This window comes from Cannabis sativa, chromosome 6 (assembly GCF_029168945.1).
Source record: "Cannabis sativa cultivar Pink pepper isolate KNU-18-1 chromosome 6, ASM2916894v1, whole genome shotgun sequence".
Lineage (NCBI taxonomy): Eukaryota > Viridiplantae > Streptophyta > Magnoliopsida > Rosales > Cannabaceae > Cannabis > Cannabis sativa.
The window spans coordinates 64,573,100-64,589,669 of NC_083606.1; the positions used below are offsets into that span (position 1 = coordinate 64,573,100).

At 32.1% G+C, this 16,570-nt stretch overlaps 3 protein-coding genes across 3 annotated transcripts; 2 read left to right on the forward strand and 1 right to left on the reverse strand.

The window, feature by feature from the left end:
• Positions 1-4,044: 4,044 nt before the first annotated feature.
• Positions 4,045-5,376, reverse strand: LOC115695380 (uncharacterized). The gene is made up of 4 exons (XM_061118211.1): positions 4,912-5,376; positions 4,751-4,835; positions 4,601-4,684; positions 4,045-4,511 (listed from the first exon to the last, which is right to left on the reverse strand). The coding sequence occupies exons 1-4, from the start codon at positions 5,374-5,376 to the stop codon at positions 4,045-4,047; spliced, it is 1,101 nt and encodes a 366-aa protein (XP_060974194.1).
• A 7,236-nt stretch (positions 5,377-12,612) lies between these two features.
• LOC133039005 (uncharacterized) lies at positions 12,613-16,437 on the forward strand. Its single transcript, XM_061117773.1, has 2 exons — positions 12,613-12,882; positions 13,030-16,437. Exons 1-2 carry the CDS (start codon positions 12,613-12,615, stop codon positions 13,396-13,398), a joined length of 639 nt encoding a protein of 212 aa, XP_060973756.1. The 3' UTR covers positions 13,399-16,437.
• Positions 14,964-16,437, forward strand: LOC115695378 (uncharacterized). The gene is made up of 2 exons (XM_030622445.2): positions 14,964-15,259; positions 15,391-16,437. The coding sequence occupies exons 1-2, from the start codon at positions 14,964-14,966 to the stop codon at positions 15,578-15,580; spliced, it is 486 nt and encodes a 161-aa protein (XP_030478305.2). The 3' UTR covers positions 15,581-16,437.
• Positions 16,438-16,570: the final 133 nt, after the last annotated feature.

Here is a 16,570-nt window from a genome sequence, read left to right on the forward strand (position 1 = left end):
CCTTCCTTCTGCCATTTGCAGCTCCAGGATCTGTTGAGTTCTGATGTTGATTGCTCGAGTTGCTGGTAATGACATTTGCCATTAATGGTGGAAATTGCTCTGATACCATGTTGAAGTTCCTCCTTGACATAGCTGCAAAGATAGTTAAGAACAGAACTGAAAGCAAAGGACATGAATGAAAGAAAAGAGAGAAAAGAGGAAGAGAAAGATTGAATCAGAGAAAGATTATGATTCATTGATTGGCTCACTAAAGGAGCAAGAATATATACAAGCTAAGACAGAAAGAATCAGTTGTAACAACCAACTAACAGCTCAAACCATAACAGCTTTACAACAGAAAATAACTAACTAGCTGACAGCTGTACAAACTGACCAAACTAACTTCTAACTGTCTTAACAGTCTTAACAATGGATAACACATAGTATGCATTTTGAATAGTGAAACACTTCCATGACCAATGCCTAACATGTTTAGTGTGCATACAAATTATGTGATGCTACTACAATCATGTTAATTTGTTAATTTGATAAAGACTAAACTAATATGCAGCATAATAACTAATAATAATTGCATCACAGTAGCAGACTACTCACTCAAATAGGTTAGAAGGTGTTTCTGCTAAATCAATCTGAATATAAAAATAAATATCTTAACTTCATAATGTGCTTGCAAATTCCCATATGCCTACCATATGCAACGAAGCTAAATGTGCAAGTACCCACCAGGATTTTGGCCTCAGAGCAAAACTTCTTGAGGGTTTTGGAGAAGCCGTTGTGGTTGAGAAAGCATGCGACTGAGTGAAGGAGCAGAGTCTTTCTATCGGGAGAGGCATTAGCCTTTATCTTGCACTTTCTATGTAGAGTTAAAACACACATATGATCGAACGTAAATAAGGTTATAAACAAAGAGCAGTACATGATGAGTAATGTGCTTAACAGAGATGAGTTCGATCATGACAAATGATGCATGCCACCCGTGCTTAAGGCCATCGTCAGCATCGGCCTCAACAAATTTTTTCTGCACGAAACAATAAAAGTCAAGATAGATAAGCAATTATTAACCAGAAAATTGAGCTAGCCTCTTAAAATTCGAAAGGACGTGCTACAAGAGATCAAAAATTGTAAGGGAAAAAATGTCTTGAATTTAGGCATTAGCACACTATTTTGAACTATGAAATTTTCTGTCATGCACTGTTCTCATCCTCACCAATCTGTTCAAATATAAAAAGAAAATATTATCAAACAATTACTATTTCCAAATGCCCTTGATATTTGAAGGAATAAATTATTAAACAAAATTACCTCAAACTTCTCAAAATTAGTAACAAGCCTCATATATTGCTCACGTGCTTCAGGATGGCGTACCATTGACTTTACTGTTGCAAGAGCTTTGTCTATAGCATTACATTTCTGTTTTCTCCCAATTACAAGATATTCATAATCATCACTTTTTTTTGTATCTCTTGATGCATCTTCAGTTGTGTTTTCCACCCGAAATCCCCGCAAACTAGAACCTTTTCGCCTCCAACGAAGTATTAACTTTTCCAATATACTGACAGAACCAGACAACCTTCTTATACTGTTTTCTAACTTGATGTCCTCTCACATGAGCCTGAAAGTATGTTATAAAAGATATAATTAACACCCCATTAAAGCTCTTAACTCAATCATGGCACACATTTTATCTCGAAAGAAAAGGACAAAGAACGGATAAAGAAGAGCAAATAACACACCATAGTTGGAGTGGATCATAGTAGATGTGTCAGTAGCAGATAATAATGTAAGAAATAAAAATATATTGCTTGCCTAACCCTTAAACTCTTTACTTTATAAATTTGATTATTTGTTATAATATATTGCTTGCCATATTACTTGTTTTTATCTGATTAAGTGGCTAATTGCTTAATTTTGTGTTAAAAATTTTAATTTACCGAAATTAGTTTAAATTTCCTATTCACCCCCCTTTTGGAAACATATCTTGGGCTAACATGTATGTATTTGTGGTGCAATGAAAGTTATTCAAGAATACCAGGAGGAAGATAGATTGCTAGAATTCTTGTTTGGATATTGAACGATTCTTACAGTTTTGTCAGATCTTAAATCTTGATGCGTGATCCTCTTCCAAGTGTGAATAAGGCCTATGCTGATGTGGTTCAAGAAGAGAGGCAAAAAGGATTGATTAGTGGATTTAACAATTCATCTGACTTAGACATCTCTTCATCGAGTAATGTTTGTTGGAGTTGTTCAACCTTTTCTGTCAAAGTACAACATGTACTCACTGTGGCATGAATGGACACTCAATTGAAAGATGGTACAAACTCAATGGATATCCTTCTGGTCACAAGCTTCATGGACCAGGTTTGCTAATAGACCTCAAAAATATTTATACTGAATCTAATCTAAAAACTCTCTTACCTAATGGTTTGCATACAGATATATCTTGTCTTGGAACAATTGTTTGACACCTGACCTTGACTTAAAAATGTCGTTTATGTTCTTAGTTTCCAGTGCAATTTGTTATCTGTTAATTCTCTAACAACTATAACTAATTGCATGCACTTTCTTATTTTCTTTTGAAAATTGTGTCATCCAGGACACTTTGAAGACCAAGGTGATTGGGATAGGTAGAAATTTTGACAACTTGTATTACCTGATCAACTGTAATCAGATCAATAATAAACAAATTGTTTCTGTTTTTTCTTCCATTTTTGATTCCAAAGTCACAAACTCTACAAGAAATGTCACTTTTGCCAGCACATTTTTGTGCTGGCAAAAGTTGGTATTACACTGGTAAAATAGAATTTACCTATGATGTGTTGGCAAAAGGGGGTTGGCAAATCAATGTTGGTAGTAGAACTTTTGCTAGCATAAAATGAAAAGCGCTGGCAAAAAAGACTTTTCCCAGCGCATAAATGTGCTGGTAAAAGTTAGATTTTAGCCACTCCAAATGTACGCTGGTAAAACTTTGATCTCTTTGCCAGCGTAGTTTGCGAAATGCGCGGGTAAAAGTGACTTTTACCAGCGCAGTACCAGAATGTGTTGGTAAAAGTGACATTTCTTGTAGTGAAATGATATTGTATGGCATTATAGATTGGGTCATCCCTCTTGTGTAAAGACTCATCCTTTAAATAAAGATTTGAAGTTTCATGCCAATTCAAATTCTTTATTTCATTGTTCCATTTGTCATTATGCTAAGCAAAGAAAATTGTCATTCACATCTAATCACAATATTGTTAAAAGTTGTTTTGATCTTATTCATGTTGACATTTGGGGACAATACAACGCCATGACAACTGAGGGATACAAGTATTTTATCACCATTGTTGATGATTGTTCCAGGTACAATTAGATCAATCTGATCAAACAAAAATCTGATGCACAAAATGCTATTCCTCAATTCATAAAACTTGTTCAAAACCACTAAAGTTGTCAGGTCTGATAATGCCAAGGAATTACCATTTAAAGAACTGTTTAGTGACCTTGGGATTATCCATTACCACTTTTGTGTCCAAAGACTTCAACAAAATTATGTTGTTGAGAGAAAACACCAACATCTACTCAATGTTGCGAGAGCTTTGCTATTTCAATCACATATACCACTGGTGTATTGGGGAGATTGTGTTGCTATGCAGCCTATCTCATTAATAGAATACCTACACCAAACCTATGAGCACTTACAAGTTTTTTTGGATGTCTAGCATATGCTTCCACTCTAAGTCAATTTAGATCTAAGTTTGCTCCTAAGTCCATTCCTACATTTTTCTTTCCTATATATGTATAATAATTAGGTTTAATTAAACACTGTGCATTTGTTTTTATTAAGATCCAGACCACTGAATCTGAATGCACATCTGAATAATAAGATATCATATCTGAATCTGAATAGTAAAATATATAGACTGTTTGTTTTTTCCACATCTGAATGTATTTTTCGGAGTTTTTAATTATATAATGTTAATAAATTTATTATATTATATCTAATTTTAAAAAAAGTATTCAAATATTCAAATACAAAACATAATTAATTTTAAGAAATTTAAAGTATCAATTATTTCCTCTTTTTTGCATTAGCTTTAATGCAAGTTCATTTCTCAAATTGTTCATGAACTGTGCATCTTCTGGTCTCCAACTGGGTTCATTTGTTTCCTCCATTATTTGTTCTTCTGGTCCTTCCTCAAAGATTACTTGAGGTTGATCAAATTGATTGAATAATTCATCATTGATACGCTCCTTCCTGATAAAATTGTTAATTGCAAAACATGCAATAACAACATCTCTTTGGACATGAAACTCATATGGAGCCATCTTATCTAGTATTGGAAATCTTGCTTTCAAAACTCCAAATGAACGTTCGATAACATTTCTAAGTTGAGCGTGAGCATGATTAAACTTCTCCTCTTTTGTTACAGCACGCCTACGGCGATAATCTCCTAACCAGTATCGAACATTGTGATAAGGAGGTAAAAATCCCCGAGAGCATGGATATGCTGCATCGCATAGGTAATACTTATCTGAAATGTATACACATAAAATTGTTGAGTTAGTTAAAATATATAATTAGGTTATCGTATCAATAAATTACATTTCCCTAATCACTTACTTGGAGGAGGAAATGGAAAACAATTATTTGGATTGGCTACTATCTCTTTTAGAACTCGCGAATCATGTGCTACTCCTTCCCATCCTGCATAAACATAAGTAAAGACCATGTTGAAGTCACATATTGCTAGAACATTTTGGTAGCAGTTACCCTTTCCTCTTCCTCTATAAGCAGTTTGTTTATCAAGTGGGATTACAGCATGCACTAGTGTTCCATCAAGTGCACCAATTGCCCCCTGCAATAAATTTATAAGTTAAAATATTTTATGACACATATTTTACTTATACAATCATGATTTAAAAATACAATACCTTGAAAATTTTTCTAATATTTTTTTGAGCAGCTGGAATATTGGAATCAAGATCAACTGTGGGTACTATCATCTCTTTTGCAAAATGCATCATTGCTTCAAGAACCTCGTGAAAATATTTGTGAACAGTTTGTGAAGAGTGTTGAAATCTTCGCTTCATGACAACAAATCGCTCATTATGTGCTATGATAGTTAAAAACATTGCTATCTTTTCTTCAACTGATACATGCTTACTATCTTTAATCCATTCTCTTTGTCTAAAATGATTGCACAAATGAACAAATGCATCACGGGACATCCGCATCAACTCTATGCATTGTCGATTTGAGCCATATAACAACTCCAAAGTGTATCTTGCACCAGATAGAGTTGATGTATTATCTTTAACTCTAGATAAATAGTTGCGTTTACGACGTACATACCAATAGAAAATCATTAAGAGTAAAAGTTGATCCTCAAATTCCATATTAAATCTGTTAAAAAAATTATAGCCACTTTAGAAGGACAATACTAGGGTTTAAAATGAAACATTCATAGATAACTATAATAAATCAATAAAGTTCGATACACAAAAGAAAAATATGTTCATGACATGATGTAACAAATAAAAGTTATCTAAGCATATATAATTATATCTTAATTAACTAAATCAAAAATATCCCAATTTTTTTCCCATGGCCTTAACCCAATTCTCCATTATGTTGACGTCTTTCATGTTCATCCATGCTTTTCTATAGCTATCGCCTTCACAAAGTATGCCAATAGTTGCACTATACAAAGGCTCCTCCCATCCAAGTCCATCCAATTTTTCCATGCAATCCTCAACTTCAGGACCACTATTCTTTTTAATTAACAACTCCAATGCAACAGACATCTTATCATCAATATCATGTTGAGATGAAAGCTTTCTTTTCTTCTTTTGTCCTCCTAAAGGAGTTGAATATTGAGATGGAGAAGTGTTATCAGCTTCATCATTTTGGTTACTAGGTGCATTTTCTTCAGCATAAGCATCCATCTCAATATTAGGAGATGTAGATGAGTTCATAGGTCGAGAAATCGTACAGCTAGGACTCCAACCATAAAATCCAGTTGCAGTAGTACCATCAAAGAGCGCTTTACAGAGATCCGGAAAGAGTAAAGGAGCACTTTTCAATGGTTTTGCCTTTGGGTGAGCCTATATCCAGTACCAAAAGACAATGCATTTTAATATGTGCAACTTAAATATCTAAATTATAAAATAGTGATATAGAGAAATAACCTTAATGTACTCATCCCACTCGGCATTAGACATAAGAATGGTATTAGTTGTAGGATCATAAACATTTCCTGTTTTCATAGTTATTGGCAACCATGTTTAATATTTATCCTTTAGATAATCAAAATGATTCTTCAATTGCTTTTGTGTTGCAAAGAAAGAATGAGTAGTCTCCAAAACTTGTCTAACTTTATTCCATGAATCTGGCTTTAAACTACTTCCAAGTCTTCCATGTAGAGATACTTCTTGAATACAAGTCTCCAAAAAAGTTTTTACCACGTCCAAATTCCTCCAACTTACTCTTTGATTTACATTAGATTGTTCACTAGATTGTTCCATCTAATAGCATACAAATGATATATATTGAAAAATATTTAAATACGAAAAAAAAGTTTGCAAAAAATATATAGAATATATGAATGCATATAGTTACATCAATATTTTTTTTCTGTACATTTAACTAAAAAGAAACCACAATACTCTAAAATAAAATGAAATTAAATAATAGATATGTAGTATAATGTAGACAATACTACACACTATGATTTGTCATCTTCCATCTATGTATATATTTCTTTTTACAAAAAAATAATAAAATAATAATCATATACAATATATATACTCTAAACAAAATTTGATTTGACTTTCTTTTAAAAAAGTGATAGTGATCATATATATATAAATAAACAATTGTATAATATAAAAGACAAATGAAAAAGTGATGTTGATTGTGATCATATAATCGTTACATATATATATATATAATATAAAAGACAAATGTTGATTGTGATGTTAATAGTGATGTTGATGGCAGAAAAAAAATGAAAAAGTGAAAGATAAAAAAAAGGTGACCTTGATATTGCGGCAGAGGTGAGGAAAAAGAGTGTAACCTAATGTGTAAAGTGAAAAAGAAGGAGAGAGATGTATATTAAAAATTTTAAGAGTCCATTACACATCTATTTCGGTAAGAGGTATTAAGTGGCAAAAAGTGATTAAAAAAATAAAAAAACAAACCCACTTAATAACACTAGATCTGACCGAATCAGATCAAGAGGTCTATTAAGACCAAACAAATGAGCCCTAAAACTAGTTTTTTAGCATGGATTATCAAAATAACAAAGACATGTTCGCATATTTGAAATATGTGGATCTTAACCCAAGACATAGGTCATTTATACGGCTTCGGGCTTCGGTCACTTCCCAGTGTCTTCGTTTTGATAGATTTCAGTTCTAAGGTTTTTATTTTTGTAAGAGTAGTGGTAGGGTGGAGCACATGCATGCACTGATCGTTTCTTCCTATATTAATTCCTGCTGGACGACATTTCTCTTATCTTTGTTGTCTGTTAGTAAATTCTGACTGGTTTATATATATATATATATATTTATATACATATTCGATTGTGTCATATATATCCATGCAAATATTAATACGTACACTAAAATCAATGGCGTATCAATTTTATTTAAATTAATTTATTTTTGCGAAACAATAAATAATTTTATGGTAGTTGCATAATTGCATTCAACGTGTATAAGATAAAGATAATATATAGTGTCGTTATTTGGGTATAATGATACACGTGTATTAATATATAACAGTTATATCACGTTGTGTGGCACTGTGGTCAATGGTGTGTAATGTTTGTTCATCATCTAAAAATTGTGCTATATTTAAAAAGAGCAATTTATGAAATTTTTTATATTTTAATTTTTATATACTTAACTTTTTATTTTTTTTAGTAATAAAATTTTTTATGTTTTAATTTTTATACACTTAACTCTTTTATCTTTTTTTTTTAGTGTTAAAACACTCTTAAGTTTACTTTTCTTTACAAAGTTTTAGTTAGATATTACCATTAAACATTAACTGGATTAGTACTATTGTATCGACTTCGAGGTTTTACTGTTACATAACACAGGTATAAATACAGGGGTCATCCAGTTGATATTTGACGGTAATATTTAACTGGCGTGTCAAATTTACAAAGAAAAATAAACATATATATAGAGGTTTTGCCACAAAAAAAAATAATGAGGTTAAATGTATAAAGATTAAAAGAGTTTTGCCGCCAAAAAAAAGATAAGCAGGTTAAGTATATAAAAATTAAAATATTAGAGAGTTTTGCCAAAAAAAAAATAAAGGGTTAAATAAAAGGAGTTTTGCCGCAAATTGCACTTTTAAAAAAAGAAATAGAAAAAATTTATGATTGGTCAATGGTGTAGTGTTTGCTCGACATCTAAAAATTAATAAATTATATTATATTTCACCAAAAAAAAATTATGATATTTAGTATTCTTATTTAATACATAATTACAAAATTTGATTGAAAATTTAATATTTAATTAATATTTTAAAAACATAAAAAATAATAACTTAATTATTAGTTTTACTAGATAAAATCAATAAAAAAAACTTGTAAAAAATCCTTAATTAAATATTATAGCTAAATAGATAAAAATAACATAAAAATAATAATAATAAAAATTAATATATTTATAGTAATATAAATTTTATATCATAATAATATTGTGCTAAATTTTACATAATATTTATTATATGCCATATTTGCAAAACCTTTTAGCACACTATTAGTGTTTAATTTTTTTGTTAAATGAGTTAACTAGCTTTAAAACAGGCTATTAGAAACATATGTAGTCGTAGTCAGTAGTTCCCGTAATTATTTAAAGGCTAATTATTAATTTTTTTCCTAAACTTTGACATGTACTAAATCGTGCTCCTTGAACTTTTATGGTCATTAAAAATTCCTCCTGAACTATTGAGATTATTAAATTTAAGAACTTTTATCTAATTTCATTTATTTTACTATTTTAGTGATTGTTTATGTACTAAATCATACTCCCAGGACTTTGATATCTACCAAATCATGCCGTCAAACTTTAATATGTACTAAATTATGCTTCTTGAATTTTCATACATGTTAGAAATTTTATCCTAAAATTAGATAAAAGTCCTTAAATCTAACAATCTCAATAGTTCAGTTGCAGTTTTTAATGGCCAAAAAATTCAGTGAACATGATTTGGTACATATCAAAATTCGTAGGAAAAAATTATTAATTAGCCTTATTTAAAACAGCCGACACGAATACGTGATTCTTGTTTTAAATATACATAAGATATTATTTATTATTTATTAATTATATATATAATTATTAAGGACGTCACTGTAAAGATATAATTTTTTTAGTGATCACAAGAGAAGACTTTTTAATTATCTAATATAATACTATATTCTTGTAGACATGCAGTACTCAAGCTAGTTCCTCCTTTTTGCTATAAATACAACTACTTGTATAGCTAAAAAATAAGCACAAGATTGATCAGAGAATATATATATAGCTATAAGATGATGATGAAGAAGTACTTTATTGGATTGGTATTGGTGGTTTTGACGATGAGTGTGGGGTCATGTATGGGTCGTAATTTCATTCCGAACTTGAACGTTGATCGTTGTATGGTACCTGGTGAGTACTGTAGCGCGTTGCCATGGCAAGCCAAAATATGTTGCGAAGGGTTGTACTGTGAAGGGACTTTGGGTACAGATAACTATTGTGCGGCTGTTGAAGGTTGTAAATATGGTGGTCAGAGCTGTGGTCTTGGTGGAGCTTGTTGCTACCCAAATAGATGCACTGCTCTCTACCAAGGAATATGTCACATATTATATGTGTCCCATATGCATCTACTCTATCACAAGTTATATCAGATGTACTTGCACTCTAGTTAATAACTTACTTATTCCGCCTCTCTCTCTCTCTATAGTACTCCTCTGGTTTGTATGGTTTTTTTTTTTTTTTTTTTGTAATAAGAAATCACTTGGATAGATACCTTCAACCATGTTATCATAATGTGGGAATGTAAGAGGTATTTCACATGATGAATAAGACGGGGTCGCTATGAGAGGAGTAATGCTTAATACAAAATTTGTTATATACAATTTTTTTTTTATTTATATATATATCTTTATATATTAAAAGTGTTTATCTAACGGCATTTCTTGGTTTAATATTCTGTTAAATTTAATGATTAGGTTTGATCTCCCGTTAACAAATAAACCCAATAATGAAACCTAAAAAATTAAACAATCTTTTAAATATTAATAATCTCTTTTTAAATTAAAAAAAATCATCCTAGCCCCATATCTCTCTAACAAAGGAGAATATTAATAATTTTTTTTATTTATTTACCCCTAAAATTAACCTCACGTTATCTACCAACAAAATAACAAATGAAAATATTTAATAAAATTAAAATAAACGAAGACCCCTAAAATTCCTTCAAGAAAAGTTCTAACCACCAGTCCAAATTCTCTTTTCGAAACCAACTCTACCATGCATTGAAATCCTTCTAGATCTCATCGTGTAAACTGATATATATTAAACAAAATACTTAAAAATTTATATATTCAAATTTTATTATTTTTTGGTTCATATTTTCTGGTTTACTTTATTCAGTTCCTAGCTACTTAAACTCATTATGTTGATGATGGTATGCAGGTGACATATGGGTGTAATGCACAGAGTTAGTGCATCGAACAAATCAATTTACAAATCTCTTTCAGGATTCTACAGAGAGTGATTTGGTACACAATGACATTGAACATGCTCTTTGGTCATATATGATGGAACTTGGAGATTCTGAAATAATTGGTAGTTCTAAAATTTTGCTGACTGACGAGGTAAAATATAATTCATTTTTTTTTGGGAAATTTACACCCACTACTGATTTTTTCCATTTTATTTCATTTATACTGTGCCACGCTGGAAACAACATTTATACTTTTTTTTTTTTTGGCAGTTTACTGCCTTGAAACTTTAGCCGTGTAAGGGGCTGGTCATTGACACTTGTCACGATAGGGTTTTGCCACGTTTATTTTTTTTTTAAAAAAAATTATTTTTAATTGTTTGATTTGACGGTTATGTGTTCTGATCAAAAAGGTATTGTATTTTTGTATTTTTCTTTTTTTTTATTATTTTCGAATATAAATTTTGTAATTGTAAATCTCTCTCCCCTCAACTGTTCATCTTCTTCCCCATTTTCAGTTTTCTTATACGGTTGTAGTAGTGGGTGGTTTTTTCATTTTAAAAAATTTCAAATCCCATCCCACTTTCTTAAACTTCCCTCTCATTTTCCCTCCCATTTTTATTATTTTTGTCTATAAATACCTTCATAGTTCTTGATAATGGTCGTTACTCGTTCATCACCATCTCCGGCTAAAGTTACAAAACCCACAAAACTATCGCAGAAAACCAGACCCAAATCAAAAATGGGTAAAAAAAATCTGAAAGAGAACCCTCCTAGCCCCACTTCGCCTTCTGTTAAAAGAAAAACCATTGCTGGACCTTCGAAGAACACTCGAGGAAAAAGACCTCGAACTGTTGTTGAAAATTCAGACTCAGATTTTGAGTTGGATTCTGAATTTCTTAAGTCGCCTGTTTCTGTTAAGGTATTTTACTATTTATCTGTTGTTGTTTTTGAGGTTTTTTGTTTTTTTTGTTAAATTCGATTTTTGAAGTTCATATATCTGGGTATTTGTTTGTTTTTGTCTCTGTATTTGTAATTGTTTTATATATCTTGTTTGATTTATTTATGTGTTTTTGTTAGTTTTTTATTTGTTCTTTTGTTGGTGTTGTTTTGTTTTATTTTAGGGCAAGGGTAAATCCCCTGTAAAGGTGTTGCCATCATCAGGTGTTTCTGAAGAAATTCCTATTAATAGGATTGTTGAGGTTTGTCATGTTATGCATTCTGTTCTATGTTTTTTTTTTATTGTGTTTTTGTTGTTGTTATTTTCGTAGTGTTTTATGGTGTTTTATCAGTGTTTTTATTGTTCTGTTTTTTAGGATTGGGAATGCAAGTACACCCGATCTCAATTCTATCATTCTAGAGTAGTAACATCTGGGTATTACTCTGTACTTGGTGACATTAAGAGAATTCTAACTGAAAGCCAATTGGAAATTTTTTCAAAATCTGTGTTTGGTTATTTTCTTCGAATTCCGGAGTACATAATTCATTACCAATTGCTTCATTGTTTGCTGTTGAGGGAGGTTCAGCAGCCTAATGGGTTGGAGTTTTGGGTTTGTGTCCAAGGGAAATACCTTAGGTTTAGTATCGAAGAGTTTGCGTTGGTCACGGGGTTAGATTGTCATGTTGATTCTGATTTTTATCAGTTTAAGCAAGATGATAATGAATTGGTCAAACATTGTTTTAAGGGGTACAAAAAAATTACCAAGGGTGCTATTCAGACTGCTTTTATTGCTGACAATCTTAAGGATAACGACGATCTTGCAGTCAAGTTGGCTGTATTGTATTTTGTGGAGTGTTATTTGTTAGGTGGTCCCCCGGGTAAAGTTGTTTCGTCTGAGAAAATAGATGTTGTCGATAGTGGTCGATATAATGAATTTGGTTGGGGCAAGCATTGTTTTGATATCACTATGCATTCTTTGAAGGGTAAGATAGATTCTGGTTATAAGAGGGTAGTTCGTACGGACGAGGATGGTGGGTATTACAGGTTATTGGGTTTTCCTTTGGCTATTCAATTCTGGTTTTTCGAGTGTTGCCCGTATGTTATTGGGAAACTGTCCTTGTACTCAAATGTTGGCATTCCAAGGATTTTGAATTGGCCTAAATTACCCAAGGACAAGGAGGGTATGGTGAAAATGGATGTCATGAACACCCTCATTTTCGATCGGTCTTTGAAAGAGGTAATCCTGTTGTTTTCTACACTATTTCCACTGTTGTTTTAATGTTGTTTTTGTACATTATTTACACTTTATGTTTTTATTGTTGTTGTTATTTTATAATTTCAGTTTCATGTGCATATTGTTTTTTGTTGGTTTTTCTTGTTTCAGTTAAAATTAAGAAACATCACTCCAACTTCCGTTGAGAGATTGAGTTTGAGCCTCACTGATTTTTTCTCTGGTGAGACTACTCCCGAGGCTGTAAAATTCAAAATTAAAGGTGGTTCCAAGCCTGCTGGTCAACCTGGCTTGATGGGTGCTTCTTCATCATCTGCTCATGCGAATGTCTCCCGAGTTGAGTTTGAGGAATTTAAAAAGTGTTTATCTGTTGTTGTCAGCCAGCAAGGGATTCTTATGAAATCTGTTGCTGAGATGAACAAGAAGCTGGACATTCTTATTGAGGTGTTTTTTTTTAATTGTCATTACTTTTTCTGTTATTTTTTTAGTAGTGTTTTTATGTTGTTTTATACAGTAGATTAATTTTTGAATTTTTTTTTGTTCTCAGTCATCCCAAGGTGGTCTTACTCACAATGGATCTCAGTCTGAAGATGCTCTTCGTACTTTAGAAAATGAGGATGATGAAGATTCCACTTCGGAGGAAGACGAGGATGATAAATTCGACGATGACAAAGGAGATGATCATCATGACGATGAAACTGATGATGATGATGATGATCTGGGTGGAGATGGTGTTGGTGCTGGTCAGGATGAGGCTCACACGGGCGATGTTCGTAACGATGACGGTGTTGTTGTCCCCGAGGTTATTTTGAGGGATGATGATACCGGTAAGGTGGATGATGCCAAGAATTCTGAACCAGTGGAACCTCTTGCAGAGATCAAACAGGTGTATTTCTTGTTTGGACATCATTTTTTTTGTGCTTTTTTGTGTGGATTTCTGTGTTTTGTGTTTGTTTTAATAGTTTTTTACTGTTTTTTTTTGTTGTCAGCCTGAACTTTCTCAAGGTGGGGAGGAGAACATTGATGTTGATGCAACAATTGCATCTGCTGTTAAAGCTGTGGAGAATTTGGTTTGTGTTTCTGTTTTTGTTCCTTTGTAATTTGTATTTATATGGTATTCTATTGTTGTTTTTATGGTGTTTTGATTGTAGTATTTGAAATTTAAAAAAACTCTTTCTTTTTTTCTTTTTCTTTTTTAGATTGGTTCCTCAACTCATGCCACTGCTTCTGTTGAGACTTATGAGAAGACTGATCTTGAAATGGTTGTTTTTCAAGAGACTCCTATTTTACGTCCTCAAAAGAGGGATCGGAAGAAAGGACCTGTTTTGAAATCCCCATTCATTGAGCTTGCTTCTGGTGCATCTAAATCAGGTTCATCCTCAGTTTCTCCTGATGATTCTGTGTATAAGGTTGTTAAATATGTGCGTGGTTTGTGCCCGTTGGACAACAAGATTGGTGAACCTGTCGATCCGCAATTGGAAACTGAGTTTGTCAAGTGGGTTGATACAGGTCTTAGAAAGCATAAATCTAAGTAAGTATTTTTGTAGGTGTTCACAGTTATATATCTCTTATCGTTTTCCATTTATTTTTTATTTTTTTATTTGTGTTTTGATATTTTTTTATTTGTTTTTTTTAGCACAACAACTAATGTGTATTGTAAGGGTAAGGACACAATATTTCCGCCATTTCATTTTGGTGTTGAGGACATCAGCAACAAGATGTGGTTTCACAACCTTGCCTACCCTAATTGTTTCCTTACCAATTCTGTAAGTTTTTTTTTATTATTATTATTATTTTACATATTGTTTTTTTTTAATGTTTTTAAGTGTTGTTCTGTTAGTTTTTTATAAGTTTGAATGTTTTTTTACTTATTTTTTTTTTGTTCAGCACATTAACATCATTTTCTATTATCTTCGTAAGAAAATAATGTACTCAGCCGAGCCGAAAATCAAAGTCACCACAACTGATTGCCTCTTTTGTTCTAGCATAACAACTTTGTATGAGAAGTTTGTTGAGAAAAACAACGATATATCGGTGTTGTCTCTTTCTCACAATGTGGCCCAGTACATTCAAGGTGGTAAGATATTATGTGCACTCCTTGGCATTTGGTTGATCATGTTGTTATGCCTATCAATGTAAAATTACAGGATCATTGGATTTGTGGTCGTCTTAACATAGCTGAGCGGCGGATATATCTGTACAATTCATTGCGTTCTGGGAGGTATATGACAGCTGCCAAAGAGGCTTGCAAGCCTTTCTCTGTTATTTTACCATATTACTTCTCTATGTTAGACTTCAAAGGCCTTCGCAACGAAGCTAAGTTTAGCACTATGGAACCGTTCCCTATTGTTGCTGTTGATGGTTTACCCGAGCAGGTCACAGCGTAAGTTTTATGTTTAGTGTTCAATGTTTTTCACTGGTTGTTTGTATTTTTATTTATTTGTTATGTGACTTTGTTTTTTATCAGTGTTCTCATAGTGTCTGTTTTTGTGTTTTCTTGTTGTTTTTTTCCAGTGATTGTGGTGTTTTTGTAGCATCATTTGCTGAGTATTTCATTGATGGCAAACCCATCCCATCCTCTGATTTTGATGTGGAAATTCACCGCGATCGTTTGGCTGTGTTATTTTATCAATATGGCATGAAGAAGCAAACTGAGAACATTGAAAGTGAATCCGAGGCCCCTCCCAGCCTTCCCAAGAAGTGATTTGTTTTTTCAATCAGACTGTCAGTGTTCTTATAGTTTTTTAATGTTGTTTTTATGTTTTTTATGTTGTTTTTTCGTAAACAAACATTGGTGTTCTGTTATGTTTCCTTACGTTTTGTGTGGACAATATGTAATCTTTTATTTTTGTATGTTTTTTCTTATTATTCTTATGTACAAACAAGTTGGTATGTTAAAGTTGTTAGTTTTTTCATTTCACATCCCTTCTTTTTTTGTTTTTTTTTTTTCTTATAGTTTCTCTGTTTTTTTGAATACAAATATTCATTTCAGTATTAAAAACACAAACTGTTTCAATATCAAACTTCATATATATATATATATATATTCTATTTAGTATCCAACATCTTTTAATATCCAATCTAAAGTATCAACAATTCCCAATGTAATCAATGTTTTTCAAATAAAAACTGTATTCCCTTTGTATTTCAGAAATTTAAATTCCTCAATATCTCATTCTCAAAACGTATGTGTAGTTTTCTTTTGTTTTTCTACTGTTGTTCTGTTGTTGTTTTTATTCCCTTCTACGTCTTCTGCTGCATGTTCTTTTGTTATGCTCCAGTTCACCACATTTGCTGCACTTGTTGTGTTGATCCTTTTCCCATCCAGCCTTCCTTCTTAATGTTTTTGGTCTTCCTGATTTTACTCTTTCATGTGGAGGCAAGACTATAATATTCTTCACTTCTTCCGGTACCTCCCACTCACTTTGGTGTCCTATTGGGTAAACTGTCCCTGAATAAGTTGCCAGCCAATTTTTTTTTGTGTAGTAATCTGAACAGTAGGTGTACGGGTCCATGTTCATCTCCCTCATCACGGCCACTGCGTGCCCGCATGGCATTTCATCTATTTGGAACCTGTTGCACGTGCATGTTCTTTTTTCTAGGTCTACTTTCCACGATTCTTTCATTCTTGTTACCTCAAACAAGTAATCTGTTGTTGTTTTAACCTGTTTTAAATTTTATTAAAAAAAAAAAA